This window comes from Molothrus ater, chromosome 3, assembly GCF_012460135.2.
Source record: "Molothrus ater isolate BHLD 08-10-18 breed brown headed cowbird chromosome 3, BPBGC_Mater_1.1, whole genome shotgun sequence".
Classification (NCBI taxonomy): Eukaryota; Metazoa; Chordata; class Aves; order Passeriformes; family Icteridae; genus Molothrus; species Molothrus ater.
This window is the reverse complement of record NC_050480.2, coordinates 6,765,499-6,784,282: the sequence shown is the minus strand read 5'-3', so window position 1 is coordinate 6,784,282 and position 18,784 is coordinate 6,765,499. Positions and strand designations below refer to the sequence as shown.

Here is an 18,784-nt window from a genome sequence, read left to right as displayed (position 1 = left end):
AGGCCAGGCTTAGAGCAGCACAAGTGCAGGTCCCCTGCTGCCCACAGACACAGCCCAGCCACCATCAAGGGCCATCACTACCAATCCTAACTCTGCTTCTCTCAGTTCTTGGCATATCCCCTAAAAAAGGCAGTGAGGCTGAAGTGGTTGGATTTTTCTGATTCACATTGCATCTATGAAGTGAATATGTGTATATTAATGAATAATAAACACATACATATACCTAAAACTGTCATTTGCTTTATAAAGTTCACCCATGTGTGCTAGATAAAAGCTGGGCTGAGCTGGCTATTTAGCTTGTGACAATCTCATCCAACACAGAGATTAAAATACCTATTCTCTATGAAAACCTATTTCTACCTAAGGACCCTTTTGCCCATACAGCACTATATTGACTTCTGTGAAAGCTCAATGCTGGGTGAAACATTTCTATTGGTAGATCCAGCCAAATGTGAAGGTGCTCAAATAAAGCAGAAGAAACTGTAAATGAAAAGTCCCACTCCACTCTCTCATGCACTTTCTGCATTCCAGTACTCCATTAAAAAAAAAAAAAAAGTTGTACTACCTAAAATAGCTGGAGGAAGAGAATTTGAGAAGACTGAGTATTAGCCTTGCACTGCTTGCTACCCCCAGCCTCAGCCCCAAAAATGCATTTTACCATTCACTTCCACAAACAAGAACAGGCATTCCCAAAGTAAAGTGCTGCAAACTTTCCCAAAGTCTGTTAAAAATAAATACTTTCTCTTCTGAACCACACTAATCTATTAAAAAATACAAAGGACATGTTCCAGCTGCAAACTCAGGACACACACTCAGCAGCACAGAAACCCCCCAGTTTTCCACCTTTTGGGAATAAGGTATGAAACTGGTGAAATAATTCCATGTCCTGGAAAAGGAACCACCATACAGATAAACTGTACACAGGGTTGGATGATTATTCTTTACCTTGTGTACTGATTCTCCAGGAAACATCCTTTGTTTCCATGCCCTCTTCTCGTTCTAAATTTCCTTCCAGTAAAACATTAGACTCTATACATAACCTCAAATGCCCACACAACTCCTTTTCTTCTATTTCTGTGCCTGAGAAACAAAGTTCTTAGTCTGGAATGGATTAAATGGAAACTCAGTCCAGGCAAATACCTTACAGGAAGCTGTTGGAAAAGAAAAAGCTGCCTGGACTGAAGTTGCTCTTGACAGAACATTTATTTCCTAATTTCAAGTTACATTTTCAAATTCACACACTTTCAAGTCCCGTGCTTGATGCAATTCTGTACCAATTAAGTTAAGAATACAAATACAACATGACATTGCAAGGAACTGATGGAAAAATACACAACAAATTTGCTTTGTCTTGCAGCAACATCTCCCAGCATTAAGACTGATACTTACTTGCAAAAAAGGAGGTTTTAATAATAACTTTTTAAAAAGAAGCTGCAGCAGTGGAACAAGTGCAGGAATCAACTGTACATTGTACACATTTTCTAATTCTTCTCATCACTTTTAAGTGTGGGAAGTGACCCATGAATTATTTTCAAAGCATCATATTGATTGGCAATAGCACAGTACCAGTCCTAACTTGAAACAGGACCTGTGAGCTAACACAAGGCAAGTGCAATTAGAAAGGGTTCAAAGCTGAAAGCCATTGAGAGATGACATTGTTGAAGAAATTATGTAAAATCCCCTTCTATAGATAGAATCATTCTTTGTTTTACATTTGTCAGATGTGGGGCTTGATTAAGAGTCCCTGCAGCTTTTGAGTGCCATGAACTTTCAAACACTGATGGTGTGACACAGGAATACTTCTGCTCTACCTATAGAGGTAGCAGATTATTTTCTCTGCTTGAGAAGAGCCACAAATATTTTAAAGAACTTACCAGAGATGGAGAAATGAAGAAAGGCTTTGATCTACATCCTGCTCTGAAGCAAATGATCATTCTCTGTCTAACATTAGACACATGCAATCCTGTATCCAGGTAAGAGAGACACACCTGCCAACGTCTCTTGGATTTGCCATGTGTTTTCTAGAAACAGTTCCTTCATTATGTGTTCATTTATAAAAATACACACAATACAGTACTGTTTTTTTCTCATTACACCAAATATATTTGTTATTGAGAGGCTTCTCAGAGTGTGTCTAATACGAGCTTTAAAATAAATCAAAGTGCAGACTTTACAGTCAAGTTCAACATAAAAGTAGCATTTCCTTCCAAAGTGAGGTAAAATGAGCATCCAAAGACCAGAGATTAGGCTCCTAAACTCATGCAACTGCATGTTGAGCTTTATTTTCCAGTCTTATTTTTGTTTCCTTTGCACTTTTCAGCATCTACTTCCTGTTTTCTGCACAAACTCCAAGTAGTACCAATGATAATAATTTTAGACAGCAGTTCTGTGCTAATGCCTGAGTCTTATGCTGGAACAAATTTCATCTGTTTTTATCATAACATCTCATCTTTCTTACAGTGCTAATTAGCATCTTCTGAATCACATCTGTGTCATTGTGGATGTACTTAGAAAACAATACAGAACACATAAAGACACAAAAGATGCTCAAGGTAGCTTGAAGCAAGAAGCACAGTACTTTCTTATGAGCAAGTATTAATTAGTCTTTAGCTCATCACAGATTTCAGCAACTTCCAAGTGATTACTTCCTACATGAGATCTTATGGAAATGAACATGTGCTATTGCACATTTTCTTTTTCCATTTTTCAACTTCAAAGCTTCGTTTTTATGCAAGAAGTTCTGTTTCACTGAGACTACTTAATTTGGAGAGAACAGGAAAGATAGCACTTGGCATGGGAAGAAATTTGAGCAGTACACATCATTGAATTGCTACAGGAAAACAGGCTGTGAAGAAATAGGCAAAGTTGGTGCTAAAAATGGGAGGAGAAAAAGGAATTGAACTCCAGTTCACCGAGAAGGGAATTTCTCTTTCCATACCCACAAAGAGCACAAATCATGTAAATTTTGCACCTTCATATGGGTCATAAAAATTATCATCAACACTGTGAGGCCAACCTTGCATTAGGCACTCCACCTCCTCCTCCTCTACTCAGTGCTTGTCATGCTCCTTGCTTAAATTTCATTACATAGAGCAGAGCATTTTTACTCCATTCCCCTTGTTACACTGTTCCTGATAGGAAATATGTCACTGATTACACATTAAAATTGCACTTGTTTTTCTCTCACTTATTTGCAGCCTCTGCAGCAGTCAGTCACTCTCACATGTCCTTTTGTACTTACCATTGGGAGATCTTTGAGAATCTGTATGCCATCTCCTGGACCCATATGTGCTATGTGGTTAAAATTAGTTGGGTTAGAAATTAACTTATTTCTCATTTCTGGATCACGTAGCATCTCCCTGGAAGAGAAGATACTTTGTTGAGGTATTTCCTTTGAGGTGAGGATGGGCATTTATAAAACATGTACAGCTTTGATTATCAGCTATTTTCAAATGGAAATTACCCAGTCTTTTCCAACCTAAACAACTCCATGAGTCTATGACTCTATTTAACCCTGTTAACAGTGATAAATCCCTGCTGTCAGTACTGGTGTGGAGAAGGTTCCAGCTTTAAGAGAGGGCAAGGGGCCAGGATAAAAGAATGCTGTTTGCAGCTTAACAGCCCATGCCCAGTAGTTACTAACATTCACAGAATGAGCTGATAAAAAGCTCTGTAAGATGAGTAAAAGCCAAACTTACTTGTGATATATTACAAAGTGGAGATGAAAATGATGTATAAAGTATGAAAATTAAATTAAAATAATACTGCAGTACCTTTCTCAGTCTGTGGTCAGAATTAAAAGCTCTTCAAAATGGCAAGGATGCATTTCAGAACTCAGAATAAATAAGATTTTGAAGAGACCAAATGTCAATCAACTCAGAAAAGGCAAGAACAAGAAATGGAATTTTATCTCCACTGCATACAGTTGTTACTTTTCTTAGAGCCAAAAAGACAAACTGGGAGCCAACCAATGGCGCAAGATGCTGGAAATTAGAAAAGTGAAATACTCAGCTCTTGGAGTGTGGCTTATCACAGTAGCAGGTCACTTCTAGTGAGTGACAGCAAATGGTCAATAACATCCTCTGCAAACACTGCCCGTAGTGCAGACCTGCTTTTGTTGCCATTTAGGAAAGTATTTGTAACCTGCTGAACACTCCCATTAGAAATACACCCTGCAGTCCTGTGTCCCCTGAAGAGGTGAGTTTTGTGAGCTTTATAGAAACTCTATGTAGTTAAATCTATAAATCAAAGAAACAGATGTCCTGGAATACTGCTAAGAGGAAAGTCTCCTTCAGAAAGAAAAGCAGAACCAGAGTCTGAGAGCAATTGATCCATATGCATAGTTAGCAAAGTCATCTCCTTTTGCAAAGTGTTTATTGGAGAGCTTCATATACACACAGGGTATGTGCACACCTATGCACCTGCATACAGTAAGTGGAGGCATGCATTCCAAATTACAGCTGCTTCACACAATTCATCTGAACTAATTGTGCATCCAGTGCAAATCCATATTCAAACTGGTATTGACACAAGTTAAACACTGAGGATTAACAGGGCAGAGAAGAGACAGGAACACCTGAATGGCCATTCCAGAAAGCCACACAAAGAATGAAGCACGACCCTGGCATCAGTCAGTGTCCATCAGGGCCTACAGGCATGGACAGAGGACAAGTACAGGTGGAATACAGACCTCCTCTGCTGCATCCTCTCCTCCTCGGGCACGCGGAAGGAGTAGCGCCGCTTGTTGTTGATGTTCCGCACCATCTGCTTCCGGCTGTTGTCTGACGTCTCAGGCACCACCAGCTCATCCCCCTCTGAAACCAGCACAAAAATGGGGATGCAGTTCCTTAGCTACTAATGGAATTTGAGTTTCAACACTCCACCTCTGCTCTGATAGTGCTGGACACCACCCCTTTCCCACCAGACCTGAATAAACATTCTTTGGTTTATGGGTCTCCTTGGCCACTATCTACTTCTCTGTTATGTAGCAACAGACTTAACCCTTCACACAGGAGCTGCCACCACCTCTGTCCTCAAAACACCACTGATGGGTTCTTTGAAATAAACATTTTGGTGGGTAGGAAGGAAATCCGAGTTTTGTCTCAAAATTCCCACTGAAAATCACTAGAACAGTCTTGTTCTGCCGACTGTCTGGAAACTGAATGCAAGATTCTCTTTCATTCATTCCCTGCTCCAAAGAGAACACTGCTTTTGAAATGTTTGGACATCAATGTATTTTGATGCAACTGTGGGAAAAGGGAAGATTTTTTCCATGTGTGTACATCTGACCAAGGGATCTTTATTAAAGACATGAAAAGGAAAACAGTGATTATCACACAACAGCTGTGTGACTTTGAATGAACGTTGCAACTGTTCTGTCCTGTTTTCTATTTATGGAGACTAAAGTGACACTTAATAAGCTCACTGCTCACTGACAAAACAGTTTTGTATGGAACTCAAATCTCTTCTTTCCTAAAGATCAACTCTAATGTTCAGTCTTTATTAGACTTGAAAATTCTCTAGACATACTTCCAGCATATTTCTCCTCTCCACCACTGCCATTCCTTTCGTACTAATTTGCTGGCAATTGAAATAAGCACTGAGACAGTGCCAGCAGCAGTACATTTTCCTAGAGTGTTTATTTCCACTGTTTTCAGAAAGTTGTTAACAAAAATTTATAGCTTTTGGTTGTTGAAACAGACCATGTTTCAACACCTAAGAGGTTAAACAAAAGTTTTAGGAAATTCATCAGGAGCATGCTTATGAAAGGGGCTCTAAAAAGTAAAAAAGAAAAAAAAAGTCAGAAAGACTCATAACAAAAATAGATTTTTGAAGCTAAAATTGTGGCACACAGTCATAGCTGGCCCTAATAATAAGTTACAAATACATTGTATTACTTTAAAACACTTGGGAAACATTTGTTAAATATAGTATTAAAGGTTAAATATAGTATTGATTTTAATCTGGGGCTGCCAAAATGACTACTGAAGTTTTTAATTGTGCAGGCTTTTTTAGGCAGTGTTCTGGCAGGTGATCCCACATTTGGAGAGAGCACCCAGTCATTCTAGTTTCTAGTTCCAGTCTTCATTCAAGTCTTTATTGAATATTCAAAAGGCAAAAGAAGTTCAGAGAAGAGGCATCATTGCAATCACTGTGGAATCCATAAGCTTTGGCTTCTTCCCAAGTTAACAAGCACACAGACATTTAAGAGATTCCTTTATGAAATGCACAGATGCAGACAAATGCTCTTTCTAAACAAAAATGTGAAAGATGAAAATTGGCTTCTCCTTACTTACCTGCCATTTTGTTTTTGAAATATATTAATCTGACTGTCTCCAGGCCTAAAAGGTTTAGTGATCCTTCTGTATTCAAGGGTCGTACCTGAAACAAGGAAAAAAAGTCCTTGTAACACTCTCAAGAGTAACAATTCCAAGTCATTAAAGCCACAAAGAAGAGTTCAAAAGAATTTTAAACTCTTTCTTTTTTTGAGAATGAGTACAGAGGGGGTTGCTTAAAATTCCACTTCAAGACACAGGCTTAACACCATTCCTCCCAGCATTTAAATGGACAGTTGTGTTACAAGTCTACTTCATATATCAACTCAATTTTTCTATTAGATGTACAAAGCAATAAGCTGAGCTTTTACTTTGTGTTAGCACCATGTCACAATAATGCTCTGCAGTGTGATAAGAGCACACACAGACTGCTAAAACCGACTGGTATTTGTGATTTCCAACATAAAAGTGAAAGAGGCATTCCGCACTCTGTATATTGTGTAGAAACAGACACTTCATAATAAATGGCTATTTTTGAGACTCCTAAGTGTAGTAATTTTGTTTGCTGAAAGTAGCTTCCATTAAAAGGGAAGTCTTGAGCCAAATATTAATCAAAGTATTAAATCACATTCTACTGTGTAGGGAAAAAAAATGCTCCAACTGCTTAATAACTCAAAGTTTAGACACCAGAAAGAACTTCCCCATAAAAGTCCAGATTGGTCTCTCTTCAAGATGGTTAATAGCTGAGCACTTTGATCTTTGCATTATGTATCCTCACTGCAAGAATATCCTGGTTTGCATCTGGCACGGAGAAATTGATACTCAGAAACTGAATGACCAACACAAGACCACAGGGGCAATGTCCTGCAGCTCTGTCTCATTGGAATGCCAGTAAAGGAATTGTGCTGACCCTGATACAAAGCTGAAGTCAGTCTAAACCACAAGGAAAAAAATTGACTTTTCTCTTTTCTTTCCAAATACAGCTGAGCAAACACCTTCTAAATACCAAGAAAGTGTCAAGTTTTCAGAAACATCATCCTTTTGATAAGAGAGCCAAACTGTCATCATCCTGTTGTTGGTGTTTCTACTTCCTGAAACAAAATGTTCTAACCCTGTCTGTCTACCATATGTTCAGGAGCAGTAGGAGATAGATTTTTGAATGCCTGTGTAATTATCTTGACATCCACCATCCTTTGGTAATAATCACAATCAGTCCCAATGAAGCCATATGTAATTAATGCCAATTAATTCCTCTCATTATTACAACAATATCAGGAAATCTAACATAGCCATATGCTCCAGATTGACCATTCATCTAAAACAGAGCAACCACATGAAAAACACATCTTCTATCTTCTATTTCCAGCAAAAATGCATTCATTTCTTCGCAGTAGCTCTTTTAATTCAATTATGTTCCCACAAGCAGTTTTAATGATGGCTTCTAAAGCAGTACTGAGTCTGGACATACTCCTTGGCCCACACTGAAATGGGAAGTTACCTTTTTGAGAGGAATAGTCTGAATCCACTCCATGGAGTTCACGTCGAAGACATCAATTGCATTTTCACTGTACACAGAGAGGTATGGTGCATTGTAACCTGGGAGGGAATGATGAGGCATTGTGTCAACTGCTTTTGGACACGGCCCAGAATAGACAATTTCTTATGGTTTAACCATATTTATTTAAGAAAATAAAACCAGTGCTCCACAATCCAACAACAAGCTTTGAAAAATATGCTTTAACTCAACAATGACCAAGAAATTTATTCTGAAGGCAAACCAGCACCACCCAAAAACTTACAACCTCCATGACTTTTAACTTTGCTGAAAACCTACTTTCTGAACTGTAAAACATTATGGTTTACTCTGCCAAATCCTGATGTATTTCAAAGGTTTTTTTCCTCCTAAAAGCCCCATTTTTAATAAGAGCTCACATATTGTAAATGATGTGGTAGGAAAATACTCTATTTAATAACTGCCAGTTGAATGAACTGAGCTCTGAATCTTTGGACTATGCTCTAAATGAGCATCACTTGGAACTAAGCACCATGACACAGTCATAAAAGTCATGTTTCCTTAACTTTAATTCTCTCTTCTCATTTTCTGGATTGTAAGAGAAATCTTCTGCTACTTATCTGGCACATTTCCCCAGGATGAAATTTGTTTCACTGGGACCACTTCTAAAGGAGAATTCAGTATTTCCATGTCGGCAACAAGACTGCCACAGTCTGCCAAGACTAACAACTGCATCCAAGCTGTGTTTAAATGTAACAGCTCTTGCTATAAAATACACCTCCATTCTGAGTTGGAAATCATCATCATCAAATCACTTCATTTAGGGCAATCAAAAAGCTGTCACAAATAACAATGGCAAGTGTAGATGAACTATGTGTGAAAAATACACATTTTTCAATCTATCACATAACCTTCTGTTTTGATTAATTCATTGTCTGAGTCCACTGTAAATAATCAATTGTGTAAAATTGCTTGAAATCCAGAATTGGCAAACACCCTATAAATGTTGCTCCCTCCATACTCAGAAAGGCCTTCATTCAAACAAGGTGAAATACTCCTCCCCTTTAAAGTGTGACTGGCTGCTGCCACAGTGAGGTAAGAAGGCAGACTATTCTAAAAATCAACATAGAATTGGGCTTCTTCACTACTCTGAGTGCAAATTTGGCTAATCTTTATCTGCATTCAGAAAGACTTTAAAAAGATAAACATTCAGGTTTGGTTTTTTTTCCCTTAAAACTGTCACAGAGATAAAGACCCAGCTTTGAAATAAGGTGCAATAAATGTTTAACAGACCTTGGTGGAAATGAAAATCTTGAAAAGTTACAGTATTTTTCCTTAAGGTTATGAAATATATTTTTATACTGCCTCCTATGCATTGTATTTTGGAAGGGGAGAGAGAAACAGGAGGGCAACTTAGTGACTTTTTGAAAAAGGAGAGAGGAGATGAAAAAGAAGGTTGTTGACAAAACCTGCTGAGGAAGAAAGAACGAACAAATAAAGAAAGAAAAGACAAAACAGACTAGTAAGTAGGAACAAACACCATTAGAGAAAAGCAAGTCAAACTACCAGATCCTAATGACTCTCAGCATGAAGAAAGCTGGAACCAAAGTACAATCTCATTCCAAGACTTTAAATAACAACAGTCCAGCATTGGTGGTAGCAAATACATAAAGCTCCCATTAGCCTCTGTTGAACCTGAAATTTTGGCTGTTTTAGAGTTAGAAATCCTGACTCATGATTCCTCTTTGTGTTCCAGCAAGTACAGGTCAGTGCCAGAGTTGTTGGAACTATCATAAATGAGGATTAAACCCTCTTCTCGGAGTCTCTGTGGTCATGATGACCCCGAGATGTGTCAGAGTCTCTTTTCCCAGCCTAGCAGCAGAAGGAGAAGTCAGGATTCTTCTGTTCTGGTCCTCAAGGGTGTTTATTTGCTGTTATCTATAATATTCTTTCTCTGACTCATCGAGGTGTCTGGCAGGTTGGGTTGAGGCACACTGACCGCCTCAGAGGCGGTGTTATCTTTTATACTACAAACTACGTGTACATTATTTACAGTAATTTCCCAATACCTATCACCTATGTTAGACAGTGTGCTCCTACTCTAAACCAATCCAAAAGTGCCAACATCACCCAGAAGATGGAGCCTAAGAAGAAGAAAGAAGGACAAGGCACACCCAAATCCCTCCATCTTGGCTTCTGAACCCCCATTCTAAAAACTCAAAATTCTACTTTTCTATCTTGTAACAAACTAACTATCATTCTACTTAAACTTTCATGGCTTGTGAATCCTCATATAAAGGTTGGTAATTGTTTTTTCCAAGGGCTAAAATCAAAGGCACAGGTGTTTTTGACTCCGTGCCAAGGCCTCTGAGCCCCCTGTCAGAGTCTCAAGTCCTCCAGGGCAGCCAGAGGAATTTCCTGGGGTCCGATACCTCCAACTAGATTAAAAACGGTGAGAGGGGCTGAGAGCATCATTAACCTGTCAGGTAATTAGCCCAGAACTCCACCTCCCGTGGATATCAATACAAGCAGAGATCACTTCAGACACACATGCACAGAGAGCACAACTCACAGCAAGAAGATGGAGTTGCGGGCCACATCAACTCTTGCTGCCTGGATCTTCGGCCCTGGCAGTCGACGTAAACCCCGACGCTGCTAAAACACAGCAGGTATTCTTTAGTTGAGATCTCGACTGCACAGATGGCATCAGTTGGCTGCTGTGAGATAAATGAGAGCGTGTGGTCGTCCGGGTGGAGCAGGCTGTACGGGCTGCCCTCCCCATGGAGGGGGTACTTGAGGAAACCTGACTGGTAGCCCACACAGAGACGGTCGCTGAAGATGGACATCCACTGGACGTTCCCCTGCACCTGGATCTCCTTGATCTTTTTGTGGCGCGTCTTGCTCTGATTGAGTTCGTAACAGAGCACCTGCCTCTTCATGGCCACGCACAGGCAGGTGAGGGCCCCGTGGCGCACGTGCCCAGAAACGATGGCCTGGCAGCCTTTGGTCTCTGCCAGCTTATAGAAGTCAGTCTCCCTTCCATCCAGGGCGGCCATGGGGAAGAGCCGCACGTGGCGGTTCCGTCCTGAGATTACGGCGATGAGCTGCTCGCTCGGGATGAGCTCGATCTGATGGACCTTCTTATTGTCACCAACACGGATAATCTCTGAAAGAAAAATCAAAACAAGCCCCCTGTCACAGACATGTTTTATGAAAAATCCTTTCATTAGGACCTTTTCTCCTGAGAAGCTGAGAGGCCTCAGGAACAAAATGTAAACAATAATTATCTGCTGCTGTGGAATGCAACAGGTGCATCTCAGATTGGTCTCATGTGGTTGTTTTTAATTAATGGCCAATCACAGTCCAGCTGTCTCAGACTCTCTGGTCAGTCACAAGCTTTTATTATCATTCCTTTTCTTTCTTTTCTAGCTCTCTGATGTCTCCTTTCTCTTTTCTTTTAGTATAGTCTTAATATATCATTTTCTTTTAATATAATATATATCATCAAATAATAAATCAGCCTTCTGAAACATGGAGTCAAGATTCTCATCTCTTCCCTCACCCTGGGACCCCTGCGAACACCACCACAGCCCCCCTGTGTAATGGTGAAGTGTGAATTGATTATAACGTGTATTTGTAAAGATGAACTAGGAAAGAAATCCAAGTGTGGATGCCATGGGACACAGAGAGAGAAACGGCAAGAGTTTCTCACAGCAGCTTGTGAGAATTTTTAGGGGGTTGTAAGGATGTGATAACTTGTTAAGTATAAGCAATCTGTAGGTGGTGTTTTTCTACTTCACCTTTCTGTTCTTCTCAAGGACAGGGTATGAGGAAGGTGTTTTTGTTAGTTAGCCAATCAAACAGAATCTATCATATCACTCTATAAAACCCCGTGGTTCTCTTGAATAAAGCCTTCTTTGCTCTTTCTACAATCCTGCCTCCTGACTGTTCCTGTGTCACCCTTGGCACAACAGTGACACCCAAGAAATCGCCTTTATTGCTTCCCTGCAGTATTAAAATTACAGAATCAAAACTAGTGTTTTAATAACACCAGATGTGCAAATTCTGGATAAACCTTTGGCTCCTCCTCATCAGAAATGGGAGGAGCAGATCTGATGCACTAACAACAAGTGAATTATTTCAGCATTAATTTCCAAAAGAGTTTATAGCCAAAAACTACTGAATGAAGGAAAAGCCTCAGAGCTGAAACATACAATTAAACATGTCATTTGTTGAATTAACTTGGGCAATCTGTTAGCACATCTTGCAGTACTGCACAGAAGTTTTTACTTTCAGTACCAAGGAGGAGGTTACACAAAGGATTAAGCCATGATTCTTGCTGAGGTGCACAGCAGGAAATTCAAATGAGGGAGGTTTCTGCTGAATATAAAAAGGAAGCATTTCACAGTGAGAGTAATTTGCAACAGGCAGTCCAGCGAGATCATGGAACCTGTGTCCTTGGGGATTTTCAACACACAACTGGATAAAGCCCTGAGCAACTTGGTCTGAAATCAGTATTGAGACAGTTGGGAGAAAAATGGGGGAAAAAACTTCAACTGCATTCCAAAACCTTGATATTGGAAAGGATACCCAAACCAGAGAGCACACAGAACAGCTTTTGGTCTCTCATGGAGCTGTCCAGCTGATAATGTAGTAAATAATGAAAAACGAAACCAGAAGATACTGAACAAGCAAAAGATGATTTAGTATTAGGGGAATTATTACCAGTTCCTAGTTTCTTACCATCTTTGGTGACATGCACAACAAACAACCCTTCTTCATTCCCCAGAGCTATTCTTTCATGGTCTATGAGATTAAGGAAAAAAAAAGGTTATTTTTCTTTGGAAGTACTTTATGAATCACATCAACAATAGTTATAATTCTCATTAACAGAGACAGATTTTAGAATATATTGAAATAATTGTATATAAATCCAAACCTAATATATTAATGTATTTTAAAAAACTGGCAAACTCCCACTCTTTCAAATTTCTCAAAAAGAAGTATTTTCCCATTTCTCCTGTTAGTTAAAGTAACAGCTAGAAACCTAAGTTTTAATAAACTCTTCAGAGAACTTAAGTCTAGCACCAGCTTTGAAGTAACTATATTATTATACTGAAATAATTTACATAATCAGAGTTTAACATATTTTATGCAGTACTATTTGAAATTACTAAATTCAACCTCTGATCTTACATCTTCTCTGTGGTCCCACCAGCAGATTTTGAAGTGAGTGATTTACACCTACTCTATAGTGCTAATTTTGCCCAGTTAGGGAATTATGTTTACAGAGTAACAAAAGAAGGGTGTCCAATTCTCAGTCAAAATTATGCATAATTATGAATATTGGTGTATAATTATGAATATGGGTGAATAGAGGGAATATTCTTAAAAGATCTGACAAAAGTACTGGGTACTAACTTGCACTTTTCTCTTAGGCCCACATGGGATAAAACCACTACCTATTACTCTCTATTCAGTAGATAACCATCTAACACATTTGTTTTCCTAAAAAATCATGCTTTTAGCATACCCATTTTCCTTAGAGCTTTCTTCTTAATAACTTCATACCTATGATTGCTGCTGACTGTGTTGTTTTGATGAGGGGCAAGGTGCTGTCATAAGCTTCTTTGGGGACATAGACTGAGCGGTCTTTGAGTTTGTTCTTCTTCAAGATCCTATGCAACTCGTTCAGCACGCCCACCCACTTGCTTTTTTCATTCTCACCATCTGCTAGAATCAGGATTGAACACTTGTTACTGGATGCAGAGAGCTGGGAGGCTGTAACCTGCAAAAAAAAAAAAAATCAAAACATAGTTTTAAGTCATAAGTGATAAATAACTTCTTGATGATTGTTTTTACAAGGGAATTAGATGCCTGTAAATGCCCTTTTAATTAGTTGTCTGAATTAGGGAAATAAAAATTTCTCTTCAGTTAATAGAAAACACTCTTATCTTAATCAAGACCCCACAGATGTCATTATTTTAAAGAACAGAGAAAATGTTGGCTTTATTTTAAATTTTTAAATTTTATTAAATTTTTAAATTTTTATAAATTTTATTTATTTTATAATTCATGAATGTCTGCTCTAAATAAGGTAGTCAATTGTTTCTCACACCAATTTTATTTAAAAAAAGCAGTTTTATAAAGTTTTCTGTATTTTTAAGAGTAATAATTTAATGCAATAGGAATGGCTTTCATTGAAAAAATGCTCTGTGATCCTTTTCATGCATTTGATACAGCTATTAATGATAAAATGGAAAGCCCCTTTTGTAGGCTTTATCTCCTCTCAGCACAGTGAGTGATGAACAGTCTAAAAACTGGAAAAACAATGACTGAAATACAAAGGCACAGTAAAGAAATGATAGTGGAACTTATAAGACATCAAGGAAATTTCACTGAGGTCAAAGCTTTAACAGAACATCTAACAAAAATAAGAATATTAAAATAAGCCAGTGATGGCAAAATCCTGATACCAGGTACTAGACATAAATTTTGATGAGCATTTTGCACTAAATTTCTATACTGACTATCAGATGAATAGGAGTTTTCAGATATCCAATGCATACGTAAAAAAAAAAGTATAAAAAATAAAGACTTCAGCAATAACCCAGTCAGTTAAATTGAGAAGCAGAGGGCAACTTGAGGAAATGAAAATGTACAAGTCATGATGAACAGAAGAATTTCAAATGACTAAGAAGAAATGAAGGAAAATAAGTCTTATTGTGAAGATGAAAAAATACAACCCACACGGAGATGAATGCTTGTCTAGATGTACCAGTGCTATTTTTACCACAGAAATTACATATGTACAGATCCCTGTGCATTGCTACTGCTGCCATGGATTCCACAGGGGCAGAACTTGCCAAGGAAATAAAATACTGGCAAGCTGTCACAGCACACATCACCCTGTGAAACCCAGGATGTCATACTCACCCTAAAGATACAGGGGATATCTTTCCGATTTGCATGGATGACATCTGAGGCCAAGACAGAACTCACTGAGAATTCTTCATCCCTTATGGAGACCATAAACATAATTGGAAAAGAGTTAATGAGCAAAATCTGTATGTTTGGATTTTACTTTTTCAATAGCCTTGTTTAGTGAAGGAAACAAGTCAGCACTGAAATCTGATTTTTAAATTATCCTTTCATCTGTATCTGAAGATAAAACTCACAAATGCAATGTTGCATAATTAATTCCCGGTAAATGCTGATGGAAATAAATCTATTCAGATATTCTGTAACTGTTTCTAATGTGTATAAATTAAAACCTTTAAAGAAAAAGTCCAATTTAAAAAATAAGTGGAACAAAGAACCACCTCTCCAACTCTCATAAAAATCCAAACTCACCTAGAAGCTATAACCATCAGCAGTTTGGGGCTTCCTGGATGAACTAACTTAGATCAGAGATGAGCTTTACTTAGCTGCTATGTTAGATACCCTCAGCCTTTAGTGAGGCTGGTAGTATTTCAGTAGTACTGAAGATAGTGGGAACAAACTACTCAACCCTTTTCAAGCAAAAATTGTAATACATTTACCCTATAACAAAGTTTTATGTCTTTGAAAACTCTATTCAACTCCAAAATGGTGTTATTTTTAATTCTTTATTCATTCCAGATCTTCTGGCAGCTGAACAGATGCTCTTTGCACATGATGTAGTAATGGAAGTTTTAACATCCATATAGGAACAAATAAGTGTCGTTCAGGCTAACTCCAAGTAACTGCTAACTGCTCTTTTCTTTTTTTTTTATCCCAGAAAATTAGTGCCTTTCAACATGGATTAAAGGGTTTCATAAAAGCTCTGGAGCTTGCTTACTGATTTGACAAAAAGGAAAAGCAGAACAAAACCTCCCAGTGCCTCTGCCAAGCTCCCACCACCAGCAGCAAACAGCTTACCTCATGTCTATGACCTGACTCACTACCACGCTGGGCTGAGATGCTTTTCCTTCTGCTACATCATACAGGAAGAGTTTAAAATCACAGATCACTGCCAGTGCTCTCTGCCAACCTTTCTTTACTCCAGCTGGCTTTGGGACCTTTAGAAAGATAAATTCGGATCAACTCCCTGTAAGTTTAGATGCTATCAAAAAATCAAACAGCACAAAAATCAGTTTGCTCATCTGGGCTGCAAAGTTTTAATTCAATGATGATGTTAAGCAACATTTGCGAGAGCCCAGGAGCAGTAAGACCAACAAACACAGACAGACAATATATTACTTAATAAATTAATAGCATCACAGATTCTTTCTTCTCATTTCACAAATTCATTCAGAGCTGTATTAACAAACATGAAGACAAAAACTCGTCTCTAGTTGGCCACAGAATTATGGCCAAAACTATGCTGAGTAAATCTTTTAATATTTCTGTGCAAATATCCACACCAGTAAACACAGACAGTTCTAGCAGAAAGACTCAAAAAACTCAGAAAGCCTGGAAGATGATCTGATCTGCAGAGATTGAACTGCTCAAGACCAACCCACAGCACATTGACCAACAGAGATGGAGAGAGGATCACTGCTGACAATGCTAAGAGTTGCTTTGTGAAAATTTAAATCTTAGTTTCCAAAGTGCTACCCTAAGATGAAATTGAATCTATCCTCCCAATAATCAAAGTAATGCCAGCTCTGGAAAACAATGAATTTAATGTTAGTGCCCGAAATGCAGCTGCCTCCTACTTACTCTGACATGTCCTTCATAAGCTGTTCCTATGCCTTTCTGTGGATCTATTCCCAAAGGTCCCTTAGTCTGCTCAGGAGGGATTGGACATACTGCAGGAGCCTTGTCTGCACAGGTCACGTGGCAGGAGAATCCACACACTTGTGAGGAGGAGAAGAAACAAAAAGATTTGATGGTTATTTCTTGTGCAATGCAAAAGTTGGGTTAATGATGATGAGATTTACGAAGAAATCCCCTTTTCTTTTTTGATCAGCATCTGAATAATCTCACTGAACTTTGCTACAGACAGGAATATAAGTCTGCACACAGCAAAGTTCATGCTTTTATCTGCTCTAATCCCGAATTTCTCTTTTTCAGATACTTTATGGATAAACCTGCTTTCATACAAATAAGAAAGACCCTAATATAATCTCTATTATGTCCTCTAGGCCCAACTCTACTAGTAAACAAAACACTGGAACATCCTTTAAATAATAAGCATAATTCTGTGTGCATACAAACAAGAATAAGTGCCATTCAGTACCAATTCTGCTTCTGTCTGGAATAAATCAGAATGGATGTCTATTAAATTTTGCCCTGCAACATAAAGCTGGTTTGACCACTCAGGAGGCCATCTGTGGCCCCTTATTGCTATTTTGAGTACACTGAACTAAGCTCTCCTACCACCAATTGGAATAAGAGTGTCCCCAGATAACTGGGCAATCTCTTATGTATGTTCAAAGTGTTTGGCTTCTAGTCTTAAAGACTGAAGCATGAGAATATACTGCTATTGAAAATATAAGCAGAAGACTCCTGCATCACCACACTACATTTCCTGTGCCATTTGCATCTGTAAGAACTTCAGTTCACACTTGCTGTGCTCTCCCAAGGGCTTACCTTCACAAGTACAGCCCTGTCGGATCAGACCAACCATCAGGGATGTGCACTGATTGCATTTTGTTGGTGTGTTGAACGATTTCACTACAAACTGGTGAGCTTTAGGCTGTGAAATGAGCAGACAAGGATGTTAGCACCTGTAACACTTCTCAAGTACAGTTATTTCTTTCACAGACAAGAGTGCACAGGTGCATTTCATCAGGCTGCTTGTTTGTGCTTGCTGAAATGAGATCTGAGCCAAAAAGATTTCCTTACCACTGTGCCCACTGTTGATAATTTAAAACATCCTCTGTAAACAAAGCCATGGAAACTGGACCCTGTCTCAGAACATGAGTTTGCTTCCATTGCAGATAGGAAAGCTGCCCAAGTGATTCTGTTACACTTTAGAAGTTGAAGGTGTATCATCATGTGCTTGGAGAGCACCTGACTGTCACCAGGTCAACCCATGACAGTATTTTCTAAGCTGCAAGTTCAGTGCTCCTCTGTCAGGAGCACTGCCTTAGTTAAAAGAAAAATAGCAGACTTCTTTCAAAATTTTATGCCAGAAAGCCCTGACAGAGCCCCCTTTTGTGGTGTTTAGCAGGGGCAATTCAGAACACCCAACCTAAAGGGAAGAGCTGAAGTTGATAGATGAAGTTGATTTTGAAAGGGTTTCTCTTTTTTTATTATTCCTTGGGAACACAGAGTACATGAGTAAGTGGTTTCATTCTCTCCCTCTCCTCAAGGATGGCCATGCTGATGCTGCTATATAAAGGCTAAGGGCCCACATAATGTGGCAGGATGACTCACAGATGGCCTTATATAAAATCCAGGAAGCTGCTTTGCTTTTCTATAAAAACTCCCAGCAAATAACTGGGAGTTAATAAAGAAAGGCCAGAGCATAGGGTCAATGCAAAGACTGTCCCAAAAAAAACCTGATCATGCATGTGATCTCAAGCAAGACAATTTTGCAGATTACTTTGGAGAGTAGGTATGTTAAAATTTACTCACTTTCCTGTTTTTCAGAGCATAAGATATCACAGCTAAGGGCTCAAACTTATCCATATTTAATGACAGCTTTACTGTTACAATGGCAGCATTCTGTCTACAGAATGTTCTGTTTTGAGACTTGCAGGGAAACAACACCCAGCTTTAAACACTGATGCAATCAAAAAATAAGAAGGTTCTTTAGGGGACATAATAAATTATAAAGCAAGTCATTACCTACTGAGCAAAATGTTTGCAAAAATTAAATTATTAGACAGTAAAGTCCGTTTCACATGATTCCAAGGGCACTTCAAGTATTTTTTAATTGATCTACTAAGACGCTGCCAACAGAGCACTGCTCAAAATTTCTAGCTTTCTTTTACACAAGTGAATCTTCTGTCACTTTGCAATTTATCAAAGCAGAGAAGCAGATCTACTAGAAAGGCTTCCTTACTTCATTATTAGTTGCACAAAA

At 38.6% G+C, this 18,784-nt stretch overlaps 1 protein-coding gene across 10 annotated transcripts in view; it reads right to left on the bottom strand.

Annotated features, from left to right (window-relative positions):
• Positions 1-18,784, bottom strand: part of CDC42BPA (CDC42 binding protein kinase alpha) — a 183,360-nt gene that overhangs the window by 15,204 nt on the left and 149,372 nt on the right. For all 10 annotated transcript variants that reach the window (XM_054514444.1, XM_054514443.1, XM_036380993.2 and 7 more), the window contains 11 exons: positions 17,344-17,449; positions 16,471-16,607; positions 15,688-15,827; positions 14,725-14,806; positions 13,360-13,576; positions 12,532-12,594; positions 10,361-10,954; positions 7,774-7,871; positions 6,297-6,381; positions 4,691-4,814; positions 3,242-3,359 (listed from right to left, as the gene is read on the bottom strand). In XM_054514444.1, coding sequence (XP_054370419.1) covers positions 3,242-3,359; positions 4,691-4,814; positions 6,297-6,381; positions 7,774-7,871; positions 10,361-10,954; positions 12,532-12,594; positions 13,360-13,576; positions 14,725-14,806; positions 15,688-15,827; positions 16,471-16,607; positions 17,344-17,449 — 1,764 coding nt within the window. The remainder of the gene's footprint in view (positions 1-3,241; positions 3,360-4,690; positions 4,815-6,296; positions 6,382-7,773; positions 7,872-10,360; positions 10,955-12,531; positions 12,595-13,359; positions 13,577-14,724; positions 14,807-15,687; positions 15,828-16,470; positions 16,608-17,343; positions 17,450-18,784) is intronic.